Raw genomic sequence first — 14,788 nt, forward strand, 5'->3', positions numbered from 1 at the left:
GCAATCCTTCTTATAAACTCCTAGGAAGTTACAGTCCATGATCAATCAGCATCCAGTCAAGAAAACAGAAACCATTTCAGGCATTTCAGAGGGTATTTACTACGGGGAACTGGTTACAGCTTTGTGGGAAGGGATGGAGGAGGAGAAGGGACGGTTACTGGAGATAATGTTGGCAGAAAACCACCAAGCCCCTGGGACAGAGAGAACCAAAAGGGAAATGATGTTGCCAAGAGCCCCAGGAGCTGGCCGTGGAGGCACCCACCACTGCCACTCCTGCTGCTTCTGGAATGAACCTGCCCCTCCCACTGGGCAGCCAGGAGCTGGGAAGCATGACAGCGCAGGAACCCAGGAGTCCCTGGGCCCCCCCACAGCCCCTGCTGCTGCTGCAAGCACAGCAGGAGAAACAAATAGCTTCACCCTCAGGCTTGCTTCCCAGCGTCCCATGAAGGCTGCGCGTTGGCAGAGCCTAAATGGAAAGCAGCAGCCCTGGGGTTTTGGGCACTGTGTTTCAGCCACTGTCCCTGTCAGAGCTGCCACCTCAGTGTCCCAGGGCTGCGGTGACAAAGTACGTCAAACCAGGGGGCTTAAAGCCACAGAAGGCTGTCGTCTACAGCTCTGGGGCCCAGAAGCACGGAGCCCGGGTGTCAGCTGGGCCGTGCTCCCTCTGAGACCTGCAGGGGAGACCCTGCCCTGCTCTCCCGGTTTCTGCTGCTTTGCTGGCTGTCCTTGGCCTCCTTGGCTTGTGTTGTCACAGGGCTTTCTCCCACGGGTCTGTCCGTGTCCAGATTTCCTCTCCTCATAGAGCCCCAGGCCCCCGTCGAGTCAGTCATGGCAGGGGAGCAGCGCTGGCTTCACCAGCCAAACCCAGGAGAGCATCTCGGCGCACGTTTTCCACAGAAGCTTCTGGAGCTTCCCGGCCTCCCTCTGAGCCGTCCCTCTGTCTAGACCGTTACCCATCCAGTTGGTCTGTGAAATCTCCGTGTCCATCGGGACCTGGGTACCACAGGTGTAGGCGGCTCCGCTGCTTCCGAGCGTGGACACACCCCACGAGGCTTGTGTGTTTGGGGGATTCGGTCACCTTGGGGCTGGCGTGTCTGAGAGGGTGAGGACACCTTGGTAAGGGCCCACAGTTTACTCCTTTGCCGGCCAAAACCACGTGGTGGTTGAACATCTCTTCACGGGCTGGAACGCTTCCTGGTGCTTAGAATCTCTTTTTATTTCAACTCCCTGATATTAAAAATGTTTAAATAAAAATCACTACAGCCAACAACTGTGTGCCTGTTACACATCAGGAGCTGTTATATACTAGGTCCATAACTCAGCGATGTTCCGGAACTTTCCGGAGGGTGTGTGCATGTGTATGTGTGTGTCGCATTTGAACCCAGGTTTGTTAGACTCTACCTGAGGGATTGAGGAGATGGGAGGACTATTATTAGTAAAAACAGTTTTGTTAGTAAAATGAAAGATGCCAGGTCTCACTTCAAACATGGACTAACTCATTTTCTTTAAAATGAAAAATAAAGCGAGGAGTATTTCCTTTTTACTCCCACCCCCTACTCCACTGTAACATCTTTCCATCCAAGCTGTGAACACCATTTATTAATTTAACTAATAAAGATTGTGCAGAGTCTACCCACATTTTTTTGTCTAGAAAACCTTTAGAGCCTTAGTTAGCTCTCCACCTTCATCAGGCAGAGAAGATGTCCTCCCTGTGGGCAAGGTTTGCATCTTTCCCACCCACCCAAGCGGTACATTTGCATAAAAGTGATCCTTCCTGAAGATGTTCTGTGGTTTTCATTCGTCCCTAGAAATCTGGAAGTAAAAATCACAGCTCCTGTCTCACCTTGCATTGAAGTGTTTTCGTGCCCAGGGACTCGCTTACCGTCACCCGAATATAGAATTCCGGGGGCGTCTATTTCTACCTGATAGTACACTCTTACTCGCAGCTGCCATCAGGATTTCAAAAAAGCGTCAAAGTGACCTTAGAAGATGTCTCTCGTTCCAAGAACAGGTTGAGTGATTCCCTGTGTCCTGAGAGCTTCAGGGCCCCTGGCTTTGGGGTTCCACTGAGGGAAGATGCTTCCTGGGGTTCTCCCCAGAGAATGCATTGGGATTGGGCCTATTTTCCGTGCTGTTATCTGATGATGCAAGAAGAGAGCTGTGAGAGAGAAGCAGTGTGTACCTTTAGGACAATTTCTTTTCCTAGTTTTGCCTTGATGGAAAAATAGAGAGGAGATCGTTTCTGGATCAGAAGCAGCATGGTTTAGAGATGTAGTGTGGGCATGGAAGTTAAACTTAGGTTTGGGTCACAGCTGCCTCACTTACTAGCTGAATGACCTTATACAGAATTCACAGCCTCCATCAGTCTCAGTTTCTTTGTCTGTAAAATGGGCATCCTTCTCCAAAACATTTAGGCTGGTCCTAAAGAGTCCTGAGTGATATAATGTGTCAATTCCTTGCACGGTTGCAGAATTTTAAGTGGGCCTTACATTGGCAAGAAAAGAACACACTCCTCCTCTTTAAATTCCTGATTTATTTAGCTAAGAATATGGAAACCGAGTATTGGCCAACGAGACAGACATGGCAGATGACACTTTCTTTAGCCCCCCGGACCCCTAATGAGGGCACGCAGCTGCCCATGATGCTACTTGGGTCTCTCCAACTCAAGGAGCTTAATTTTGTGTTGCACCATAGCCGAGTTATAACTGGGGCGACATCACCATTTGGGAAGACCTCACAAAAACATTCTCTGTCCCTAATAGGAAGATATTAACAAATCTCCAGCATCTTTGTGGTCATCAAGCCAAATGCGGTCTCAGCAAAGCCGCACATCCTTATGGACAGGGCGTGGGGGGCAGAGACAGGGTGGGGGGAGCAGTGTCCGTTCGTGGGGAGCAGAGCCTGCTCCCAGGCCCCTGGTTGGCTCTCTGCTCCATCCTGCCAGCCCCCTGGAAGACCTTGTCCCCGTGAGTACACAGGACACGTGAGTGTTTAATAAACAGCCATGATGATAATGACGATGCTTATCTGGGCTTTAATTCACATGTTTGGGTTCCATTATTGATTTGGGGTTCCTCAAATTAATCAGTTAAAGTCACAACCAATTTAAAGACAATTATTTTGATTCTCCATCCGTGGTCCAGAGAGAGTTTGTTTTCCCTCCAGTATTAATAACTGCGTTGTACAATGAATGGATTTCAGCTGTGATCAGTCGTATTTGGGCTAATAGGTCTTTTTCTTTGTTTTGTCTTGTTTTTAGGGTCAAGTCGTGTTCCGGAACGGGGAGAGAATGGGGACCATTAAATTTACTCAGTTCCAAGGTAGGCTCTTGTGATTTTTATTCTTTCTACTTGACAGAGTCTGTATTCTGGGTTGCTGTGTTTATGCAATAAAATACCTCAAAAGAAATGGAAGTATGATGGGTCAGATAAGAGAAAGTGGTGTCAGAAGAAACACTTCATCGTGAAAACACTGGCTTGAAGTTATTTAGAATATAAGTATGTTACGTCTATACAATATAAGTATGCGTTTAACTTTCATAGAATGTAACTTATTTCTTAGCTGCGTTGCTACTCAGGACTGCCCTGTCTTCCCACATGACCCTGAGAAGCTTGTCAGAGTTCTCGGGACAGACACGAGTGCAGATTAAGCCACTTCTGAGATTCTGAGGCTTGCGTTGTGTTTTTAATCTTTTATTATAGAAACTTTCAAAGTCGAGAGACTAGCCTAATGAACCCCCATTTACCCATCACCCCACTTCAGCCATTATCATATTTTGCCAATCTTGTTTTACCCTTACTTGTCCCCCCTACCTTTTTTTTTTGCTATGGTATTTTAAAGCAGATCCCAGATATCATCTCATTTCAATCCGTAAATACTTCAGTATGCATTTCTACTAGAAATGCATTTGGTTGATGTCTCTTTAGTTTCTCTCAATTTGTTAAACTCCACCCCCCCCACACACACACACATGCATTTTTTATTTGCCTTTTATTTTTGGAAAAAACTGGGGCGTTTGTTGAACTTTTCTGCAGCCAGAGGTGGAAGGGGCTGGAGAGCATGCAGTGGCTTGTCAGAGCCCATGGGAGGTCTGTGAGGAGCGGGGCAAGGCTTCCTCCAGGCAGACACCTGGGTTCCACCCAGTATGTCGTTAGTGGGGTTGTTACCCCAAAACCCAAGGCAGACCACTCATCAGTGTTTTTCAGCTTCTGGAAGCTTCTAGAAAATCCCAGAAACAAGGACCCTCCTGCTGTGACTGCTCTCTTTGAACAGATCCCAGAGTCATCCAGGGGAAAGCAAGAAATTATAGTGAGTTATTCAGATTCATTCAGATCCCAGCAGGGCCGAGATCTATCCGGAGAGGCGCTCACCAGCCGCACCCCTCCATAATGCAGTCTTGTGGACTTGCCCATCCGTCTTTCTGTGGCAGGAAATTGAAACGCATGTCAGATCTCCGGCGTGCACAAAAGATGTAATTTTAGGCAAACGTAATTATTTTCCCATTTGTTAAGTCTTACTTCTTCGTTGGTTGAACAAAGTAAGCATCTTGGCAAAGATAACTTTTTTTTTTGAGTGATTGCAGCTAAATTCTCTTGTCACATTTCCAGTTCTCAAATTATATCATTCTGGGAGAATATCTTGTAAAATATTGATTGGCCGATCACAGCTACAGATGCGTGCCAATTTTATTGCCTTTTATTTTCGTTTGTTAGGATTAGACTCCGCACTCCAGAGGCTGTGATTTTAGGCACATCCGGACGTATAAAGAAGGCCACACAGGGAACGCTGGTTCAGAGCCCAGCCTTGCAGTCTCCGATACACCTGAGTGCGAGTTACTTACTCGCTGTAGACATCAGGCAAAGGACTCTGCCTCCCTGAGCCTCGGTGTCCTCACCTGCAAAATGGGAATAGAATCCTCCCTACCTTCTAGGGATGCGGGAAGAACTAAATGAGATAGCGCTTACCAATGCGTGCATGGATTTTTTGCTCAGCATGAAGTAGCAATTATGATAAGCACTTTGTCAAAAATGCTGGCGCTTTTCTGGGACCACTCCAGGTTTCTGGGTGCAACGAAATCCCCCCGCCAGGTGCCGTTTTGGCTGCCACTGCCCCTGTGAGGTGCTCCCCAAGCTTAGCGACATGTAGAATGTCATCCTGGACAGGACCTTTGAGATGATCACACCCCACCACTTCATGGAATAAATGGGGAAACTGAGGCCAAGGAAGGGAGGGGTTCCCCACAGGATCTTCTGGCATTCATGTGCTCAAGTGGACATCCATGCCTGAGTGTTCCGCTTTGCCATCCTTGTGTCCAGCTTTTATGGCACGTCAGAGCTGAGCCTTCAGACACCCCTGTTTACGTGTTTTTAAAACAGACGTGGATCCTGTTGACCTGTCAGAGGGACGCCGTGTCATTTTGGGATAGAAATGGGTCACCAGAATGCAGGGGGCATGTTCATATCATCACGACAGTTTGTTTTCCAAATGAAGAGGGATTCAGAGGGGCCTTGTCCACCAAGACGAGGGACGATGAATTATTGGGTAGACTGTCCAGGCTGCAAGGGCAAATCTCAGAGAGGGGAAACTGAGGCCCAGACAGGGAAGGCCTTGCCTGAGGTGGGTCCTGACTCATGTGAGACCTTGAATTCACCCCTTCCTTTCTCAGGGCCCATGTTTTGGTCCTGATGTTGTCTTCTGGGGCCTTCCAGGAATTTATTGGCTGGGTAAGCCTAGCATCCCCCATCCCTGGGTTACCAGCTCCTAAACTGCCTCATGCCACGGAGTACGTGCCATTGACCCCACGCCGTGGCCCCATACCATCGGCGCCATTGACCCCATGCCGTGGCCCCATACCATCAGCGCCATTGACCTTGCAAATGGCCTCTGGATGGGGCATCATGTTATCTGCCTCACCATTCAAGCCCTCCCTCTCTCTATCTGCTTCTCTCTGCCTCGCCTCTAGCCCTCCTCTCCTATTTAAGGGACAGTGGAACAGCAGGGCTCAGGACAGAGCTGGCTCACACACAGCAGTGGCGGCTGCTTTTCCAGATCCACCCCTAGACTCACGTCCTCACTGTCTCACAGGCTCACCCACAGGGCATCTGGGAAGTTGGCCCATCCCACCTTCTCTCTGAAGGGCCTCATCAGGTGCTTTTTCAGCTTCTCATTTGCACAAAGTTCCTGTTGCCCTCTAAATCCTCTTACGACAGTAGAGAACATATTTGGAGGAGGCTCTGCTAGCTCCTTTGCAAAACTAAATTGCAAATTAGCTGGAAATGGGAGGCCTCCTCGGGAAGAACTAAAAAGGAAGCCAGGAAACCAGGGCCTTTCTACATATTTTGACTCCAGGGTTGTGTCCCCAGGGCCTGGCACACAGTAGGTCCTCAGTGCGAGTTTGCTGAATTAATTTAGAGGCAGATGAGCTGGATTCAAGTCCTGGCTGAAGCTTCACCAGCAGAGTGACCTGGGGGGGTCACTTCCTCTCCCTGGGCCACCGTTTCCTCCATTGGAAAATGGGAGCGTCCAGTGCCAGCCCTGCCTGCCTCCGGGGGCTGCCGCGGGGGGCAAACCAGACTGGGCTGCACGGACAGCTGGCCCCCAGGGAGCTGGGGTGGCCTTAGCAGCGGCCGCCTGGGCCAAGGCTGCTCTTGGTGGATGTTTACTGAATTGGTTGGTGGGAGCGTGGACCGGGACTGGGTCCCCAGCTTGAAATATTCCGCTTGTGAAAATTCAAGAGCAGTCTCAGGTACTCTTGGTGTTCAGTGACTCAGTTCAAGGCAGGTGTCTGGCGAACGGCATTCAGCCTTAACGGCAGAAGCAGATTCGTGATCGTGGCCACTGTTGGTCCAGGCTGGGGAAACTACCTCTTTTATAAACTTAGGAGTGCTGCATAGACAGAACCTTCCTAAAGTAACATGCCAGGGCTACACCCCGTCTGTGCCAGTTTGAATGTATTGTGTTCCCCAAACGCCATTATCTTTGATGTAGTCTTGTGGGGCAGATGTTTTGGTGCTGATTAGATTTGCTTGGAATGTGCCCCACCCAGCTGTGGGTGATGACTCTGATGAGATATTCCCATGGAGGCATGGCCCCACCCATTCAGGGTGGGCCTTGGTCAGTGGAGCCATATAAATGAGCTGACTCAAAGAGAAGGAACTCAGTGCAGCTGTGAGTGATGTTCTGAAGAGGAGCAAGCTTGCTAGAGAGGAACGTCCTGGGAGAAAGCCATTTTGAAACCAGAACTTTGGAGCAGATGCCAGCCACGTGCCTTCCCAGCTGACAGAGGTTTTCCATACGCCATTGGCCATCCTCCAGTGAAGGTACCCAATTGCTGATATGTTACCTTGGACACTTCATGGCCTTAAGACTGTAACTGTGTAGCCAAATAAACCCCCTTTTTATAAAAGCCAATCCATCTCTGGTGTTTTGCATTCCGCAGCATTAGCAAACTAGAACCCCGGGGAGCTGGGGTGGCCTTAGCAGCGGCCGCCTGGGCCAAGGCTGCTCTTGGTGGATGTTTACTGAATTGGTTGGTGGGAGTGTGGACCGGGACTGGGTCCCCGGCTTGAAATGTTCTGCTTGTGAAAATTCAAGAGCAGTCTCAGGTACTCTTGGTGTCCAGTGACTCAGTTCAAGGCAGGTGTCTGGCGAACCGCAGTCAGCCTTGACGGCAGAACCTGACTCGTGATCGTGGCCACTGTTCGTCCAGGCTGGGGAAACTACCTCTTTTATAAACTTAGAAGTGCTGCATAGACAGAACTGTCCTAAAGTAACATGCCAGGGCTACACTCCGTCCCTCTTGGGGCTGGGGCTCTTTGGATCCGGGGAGGGTTTCTGAGCCCCAAGAGTGATCTCTTTCATCCCTGGCTCCCCCTGCATTTACCCTATTTCTAAGGGTCCCAAAGCCCTTCCTTCCCGTCAGGACAATCCCAGGGGGCAGCCGTGGCAGATACCCTCAGGGGCCCACCCCAAGCATCTGCAGTTGTGGAATAAGCCGAACAACATCTTTCTAAAAACCACCTGCCACGCTCCACCTACAAGGAGCAGGCTGGATGCCCGGGGTTAGCGCCTCCCCATCAGCCCCCAGCCAGTGGGGGATGGCAGGTGGAAGGTCAAAGCTCCGGCTCCTTTTCCCCTGGGGTGTCAACTCCAAGGTGTGCCCTACTCTGTCTCCCAGAGGTCCCCAGTGTGATTGAGCCTCAGTTGCCTGCACTGAAACCTGCTCATGCATGCTCCTTATCCTGGTTCCTTTCCATTGTCACGTCCCCACACCCCTTCAGGGTTTCCTAGCCCAAATAAACTACGTGCAGTCTTACCCTTGTCTCAGCCATTCTGAGCATCCCGACCCATGGTGGTGGGTAAGGCAGGTATCAGGATGCACTGGACACACCCCTCAGACGTAGCACAGCTAAGGCCTGAACCCCTTTCAGCGCCACGATCGGGGCTCCTCCCGCACGCCACTGCCGACTGCACCGAGCCACACGGAGAAGATGATGGATGCCAGAGAATTGGCTTTCTTTCTCCCTTAAGAGAAAAAAGAATCCACATTGCTGCTGAAGTCTAAACGTGGCTCCGAATTTGCAGCAGGGAAGGAAATTGAGTGAGACCATGATTAGAGGTTTTTTTTTTATGCTGTTCATGGTGAAATCGCAGCATCTGCCGTTCGCACCGTCCCTGCCTTCGTTAGGCTGTTTGTGAGAATCTCCAGGAAGGATCAAGTGCCTGAATCTCACCCTGCTTCTGAGCCACATGAAGGGCTCCGACTGGAGTTTTACATTTCAGCACCTGATTTGAAGGGGAAGGGTCGCCCGTCACCCTAAGAAGGTGCCTGGTAAGATGGTAAGATGCAGGCCGGCCCCTCCCGTTGGCAAACGTGACTCACCATTCCGTCTTCGGGGTAACAGATATGGCTCTGCTCAGTGTGCATTTCCTGAGCATCTGCCGGGCGCTTTACCAAGCCTTCTGGGGGAAGCCAAGTTGAAGAAGACACCAGTCTTTGCCCCCAAGGGGCTTCATCAGCTCCCTGGCTCCATGCCAGTGCCCATAAAAGCAGGATGATAATGTCCCAGAACCTACTAGAAAACTTTCAGAGCAAGTGTGACCCGAGTTTGAGACTCTGGAGGCTGATTTTTAACATCGTTTTCCTTCTATCAAGACATGTTTGATAGTTTGTTTCACCAAGCCGTGGCCTGGAAAAGCCAGTCGGTTGCACTAGCACTTGACTTGATATAATTAAAAATGGAAATGCTGGCAGTGTTGGGGGCCAGCAGGATTGGAAGGGCAGCACAAATGCGAGCTCTTTCAGGCTGGGAGCTTGTCCTCAACCTGATGCCTCCCGGCCCTCACCATCCCATGCTTCCCTTTCAGGGACCCCAAGGAAGGTGGCTCAGAAGAAAGCATTCCTCAGTAGACATTGTGTTTCATTGAGCAGTAGGCTCTCTGTGTTGAAGGGAGCCCTGACTCTTTGACAGCATCACCTGTGCTTGAATACCTCCAATGACAGGGAACTCATCCCCTACCATGTGGAAAGTATATAGGTGTCTTAGTTTCCTAAGGCTTCTGTGGCAAAGTACCACCAACTGGTTGGTTAAAGCAACAGAAATTTATTCCCTCACATTTCTGGAGGCCAGAAATATGAAATCAAGTTTTCAGCAGGGCCATGCTCCTTCCGAAACCTGTAAGGGAGAATCCTCCTTTGCCTCTTCCAGCTTCTGGTGTTTGCCGACAGTCCTAGGCTTGTAGCTGCGCCGCTCTGCCTCCTCCATATTCCCGTGGCCGCCTTCTCTGTGTCTGTCTGTCCATGTCCAAATCACCCTCTTCCTGTAAGGACCCCAGTCGTACCTAATCAGGACCCACCTTGCTCCGGTGTGGCCTTGTCTTAACTTAAACCCATCTTCAAGGACCCTATTTCCAAATGAGGTCCACTCCCGGGACAGGGGTCAGCACTTGAGCAGGTCTTTCCGAGGACACAATTCGACCCCTAACCGCAGGCTCGGAAGCAGACATGCTGGCCATTGCTGGTCAGGCGATGTGGCCTCATCTCTCCCAGCCTTCGGGTCAGCCTTTATTTGAAAATAAAAACCCTGGCCTTGAGAGCAATGGTGTGAATTCAGCGGCGCGAGGCTGTGAGGGTTCCTGGCTCCTTGGCAGGTGCAGAGGTGACCGTGGCAACTGTTGGGTCCTTCTCCAGTCCTGGGCACACCAGACCCTGACCCCAGATTTGTCCCCCTCCAGAATTTCCTGAGGAAATGCAGTCTTACATCATTAGGAGACACTTCAGAGGTTTGGAATAGCCCACCCCCGCCACACCACTGGTCTCCCCCAGCCCCCTCCGGCCACCTGAGGGAGACGTGGTGGCTAGACCTCTGGCTGTCCACCAGCGGCCTCTCATCTTGCTTTGGATCCCAGGAGCAGGGGCTGGAAGTCGTCACACTCCTCGTTTCATGAGATGTTGTTGTCGCTGGCCCACGGTAACCCCTCTTGTTGTTTGTTGAGTTAGCTACTTATTTCCTCTGTTTATTTCCACTACCCCTCCGACTTCCCTCTGTGAAAGGCTGACATCCTCCGTGTTTAATGCACGCATCGTGTTTGTGTGCATCCTTGAAAAATGTGTGTTGCTGCTTCGTGTGCATGTATCTTTCTTTGTTTTTTTAAAAAATATTTATTCTGGTAACACATATGCGACCTAAAGTTTCCCATGTTAACTTCAAGTACACAATTCAGCGATGTTAATTACATTCACAATGTGGTGCCACCATCACCACCGCCCATTACCAGAACTTCCCCATCACTCCAAACAAAACCCTGCACGCATTTTGCATTAACTCCCCATTCCCTCTCCCCCCTGCCCCCAGTGTGAGAAACAAGCACTATTCCTAAAAAGGAATAAACGCTCACCTGATTGTGGAGAAGAAACGAATTTATTCACGGTCTTGCAAGAACGGGTGCCCAACCAAAATGTGGGGGTTGACGCCCAGAACAATAGACCCAGCAGTATTTATTCCCTACACCTAACCGCAAGTCCCTCCCCTGTTTCTCCATTGGCTGGATACTTCAGAGGTTACATTCTAATCGACAAGCCTAACTAGCCTGCGCAAATTTGAAACATGCAGCCTGCCCAAATTGGAAACATTTGGAAAAAAGTCTCCTGTGCAAACTTGGAACGTTTGAAACAAGTCTCCACCCCTCTTTCCTTTGTTCTTGAGCTGCAGAGCCAGTCTGAGCTAGTTTGGTAACAACTTATGAAGCTGTTTAAGGAAACTCTACCCTGAGTCTCCACCTTGCAAGGACAGTAGATAGTGGGTGGATAAGCAGGGGGACTGACTGTGGATTACAGTTTGTCTTTTTAACCTTCTGCCAATTCGTTAACTGCCCCCACCCTGTGTGAAAGCTAAACTTAATCTAATTCTCACACCAGTAATCTGTACTCTACTTTGTCTATGAATTTGCTTATTCTAGCTGCTTCATATTAGTGGGATCCTATAATATCTGTCCATTTGTGACTGACTTGTTTCACTCGATACGCTGTCTTCAAGGTTCATGCATGTTGTTGCGTGTATCAGAACCTCATTCCTTTTTGAGGCTGAATAATATTCCATCGGTTGTCTACACCACACGTTTATCCATTCACTTGCTGCTGCACACTTGGGCTGCTTCTACCTTTGGGCTGTTGTGAATAATGCCGCTGTGAACATCGGTGTGCAACTATCTGTTCGAGTCACTGCTTTCAGTTCTGTTGGGTATATATACCTAAAAGTGGGATTGCCAGGTCTTATGGCAATTCTGTGTTTAAGTTTTTAAGGAACCAACAAACTGTCTTCCACAGCAGCGGCACCATCTGACATTCATTCCCACCAACAATGTACTGAGGTTCCTATCGTCTGCGTCCTCACCAGCACTTCTTATTTTCCTTTCTTTGTTTTTTTTAATATTAGCCATTCTAGCGGTGGGTAGGACATAGTCCCTGCCCTCAGAGCTCCCTGTCCAGCGGGAGCAGATACAGGGCCCCAACAAGGGCCAATGCTGATAAGAAATGGCACAGAAATGTGAGCATTCAGAAGAGGGTCATCCAACTGCACCTGGCAATTCTAGGAAGGCTGCCTGGAAGAGGTGCTCTCTGAGATTAATTCTGAAGGGCCAGTGAGAATTGGCCAAGAAGAGAGAAAAAAGATGCTCTGGGAGCAAATAACCTATTATATCTGTCCTGCGTCCCCTCAGCTACTTAACTCTTGCCCCTGGGCCTGTTAACCTGACTCATGGACAAATCTACCCCTGGCCAGACCCCAGGGCATCCAGCCAATGACCACCAGGCTCAGATGTCACAGGAAAAAAGTAAATGAACTTAATCTGTTCAAAGCATGACAATGGTGTAACTGAAGATGGAGAAGAGAGTGTGGGGGCAATCCCAGCTGAGGGAAAACAAAGTTATCTCTGCCACATCTGCTCCCCCACCCCAGTGACAAGACGCAGCTGCGGTGGGAGTGAAAAGCACTTCCCGTGCCTGGAAGCTGGAGCCGGGCCAGAGTTCGGGCCCAGGATCACCATCCCGCATCTCCAAAGATCAGTCTTTCCGGGGGCGGTCCTGGGACTCTTCATTTACAGACTTCTAGTGATGGGACTTTGCATGAACGTCCGAGAGCCTTGGCTGTAGAGGGTGAGGACAGAGCCAGGCAGGTGGCGAGAAGGCCAGCCGCTTCCCACGGCGAGCCTCAGTTTCCCCAACTGTAAAATGGGAATGATAACCCTCCCTACTTCCCAGATATGTGCAAAGGGTCAGTGGGGAGGGCAGGGGTGAAGGTGCCCAGCAAAGCACATGGGGCCTGGCCCAGCCCCAGGCCCGAGTCCGTGCGTGCGTCAGTCCTGTTGTAGGGGAACCCCAGGAGCACAGTAGAGTTGGTGCAGTGAGGTCAAAATGGCCCAGGCTGTGGAGCCAGATAAACCAGGGTTCCCGCCCCTGCTCTGCCACTGGCCAGCTCGGACAAGGTGCTTAGCCTCGCTGAGCCTTCAGGTCCCGCCTAAAGGAGGGAGAGTGGGGTAGATTAAATTACGTACCCCAAAAAACACATGTTCTTAATCTTCACCCTCCTTCCTGTGGGCGTGAACTCATTTGTAAATAGGACCCTTTACAGATTTACTGTTAATTAAGGTGTGGCCAGGTGAATCAGGGCAGGCCTTGATCTATATTATTGGAGCCAGATGCTGGAAGTTCGCAGAAGCCAGAAGAGCAGACATGAGGAGAGAGAAATCAACAAGTGACAGGAGGCAGTGACACAAGCCAAGGAGCCCCAAGGATGGCGGAAGCCAGCCCCAGAATGCTGAGGACCTGGGGAGAAAGCATGGCCATGCCAACACCTTCATTTTGGACTTTTGGCCTTCTAAACCATGAACCAATAAACTCCTGTTTGTGATGGTTGGTCAAGCAAGCACTGGCCTGATTGTTACTGTGAGGGTATTTCATGGCTTTTGTCCTAGTTTGCTAATGCTGCAGAATGCAAAACACCAGAGATGGATAAGCTTTTATAAAACGGGGGTTTATTTCACTACACAATTACAGTCTTAAGGCCACAAAGCATCCAAGGTAACACATCAGCAATCGGGTACCCTCACCGGAGGATGGCCAATGGCCTCCGGAAAACCTCTGTTAGCTAGGAAGGCAGCTGGCATCTGCTCCAAAGCTCCGGCCTCAAAACGGCTTTCTCCCAGGACGTTCCTCTCTAGCAAGCTTGCTCCTCTTCAAAACATCACTCCCAGCTGCACTCTCTTTCCTCTTTGAGTCAGCTCATTTATATAGCTCCACTGATCAAGGCCCACCCCGAATGGGTGGGGCCACGCCTCCATGGGAACATCTCATCAAAATTATCACCAACAGCTGGGTGGGGCACACCAAGCAAATCCAACCAGCACCCAAGGGTCTGCCCCACACAAGACCACAAAGATAATGGCATTTGGGGGACACAATACACTCAAACCGGCACAGCTTTAAATCATTAGTCAGTTGATTCCATCTGTGGCTGATTGCATCTACATTCAACAAAGGAGGTTGCTCTCAACAATGAGGAGCCTCATCCAGTCATTTGAAGGTCTTTAAAAGGAGAACTGATGATTTCAGAGTCAGAAAGAAGTTTCCATCTCTCTGCTCCAGCCAGCCAGGTTCTCTAGGGGAAATTCATCGAAACCTTCTTCAGAGTTCTCAACTTGGAATTCTGACTTGCCAGTCCCCAAGGTCATGTGAACCGATTCCTAGAATAAATCTCATAATATTTAGACACACATCCTGTCAGTTCTGCTTCTCTGAAGGACCCTGACTAATACACTATGTGGTGTTTGTCATGGCAAGTCTGCCAACAAAGACAGTAGCATCTAATGCTCATGACTAACTCAGTGATCATTACATGGAACCAAGGGCCCTGCCTGGCATGCTACAGTCATCCATTATTTTGCAGGGCAGCCGTCATCGCCGTGATGACATGAGACATTTCCTCTCTCCCACCGTCCCCACAGTCCTGAGGGCCCAAAACCAGCTGTCTGTATTAGGGAAGGGGGCTGTCCACCGGGCAGAAGCCCCTGTTGCCCTTATGGACCCTGGAAATGTCCATAAAGGGTCTGTTCCTCCAGGGAGCAGCCTTTCTCTGCGAGGGGGTTCCCTCAGCCACTGCTCTGAGGCTCTCTGGAAAGAGCGCGGTCCCGGCGTGCACCTGCCCACCGCACAGCCAGTCGTAGAGGGGCCCTGGGGCAGGGGTCTCTGAGTCCCTGCAAACTTCCCCAGCTAGAAGACAGGAAAGACCTCCCT

The 14,788-nt window shown here is 50.1% G+C and overlaps 1 protein-coding gene across 1 annotated transcript in view; it reads left to right on the plus strand.

Moving 5' to 3' along the window:
* GABBR2 (gamma-aminobutyric acid type B receptor subunit 2) overlaps positions 1-14,788 on the plus strand; it is a 399,384-nt gene that overhangs the window by 279,348 nt on the left and 105,248 nt on the right. Inside the window, exon 8 of the mRNA XM_037851102.1 lies at positions 3,260-3,320. Within this exon, the coding sequence (XP_037707030.1) occupies positions 3,260-3,320 (61 nt within the window). The remainder of the gene's footprint in view (positions 1-3,259; positions 3,321-14,788) is intronic.

This window comes from Choloepus didactylus, chromosome 10 (assembly GCF_015220235.1).
Source record: "Choloepus didactylus isolate mChoDid1 chromosome 10, mChoDid1.pri, whole genome shotgun sequence".
In the NCBI taxonomy this organism is placed as follows: domain Eukaryota; kingdom Metazoa; phylum Chordata; class Mammalia; order Pilosa; family Megalonychidae; genus Choloepus; species Choloepus didactylus.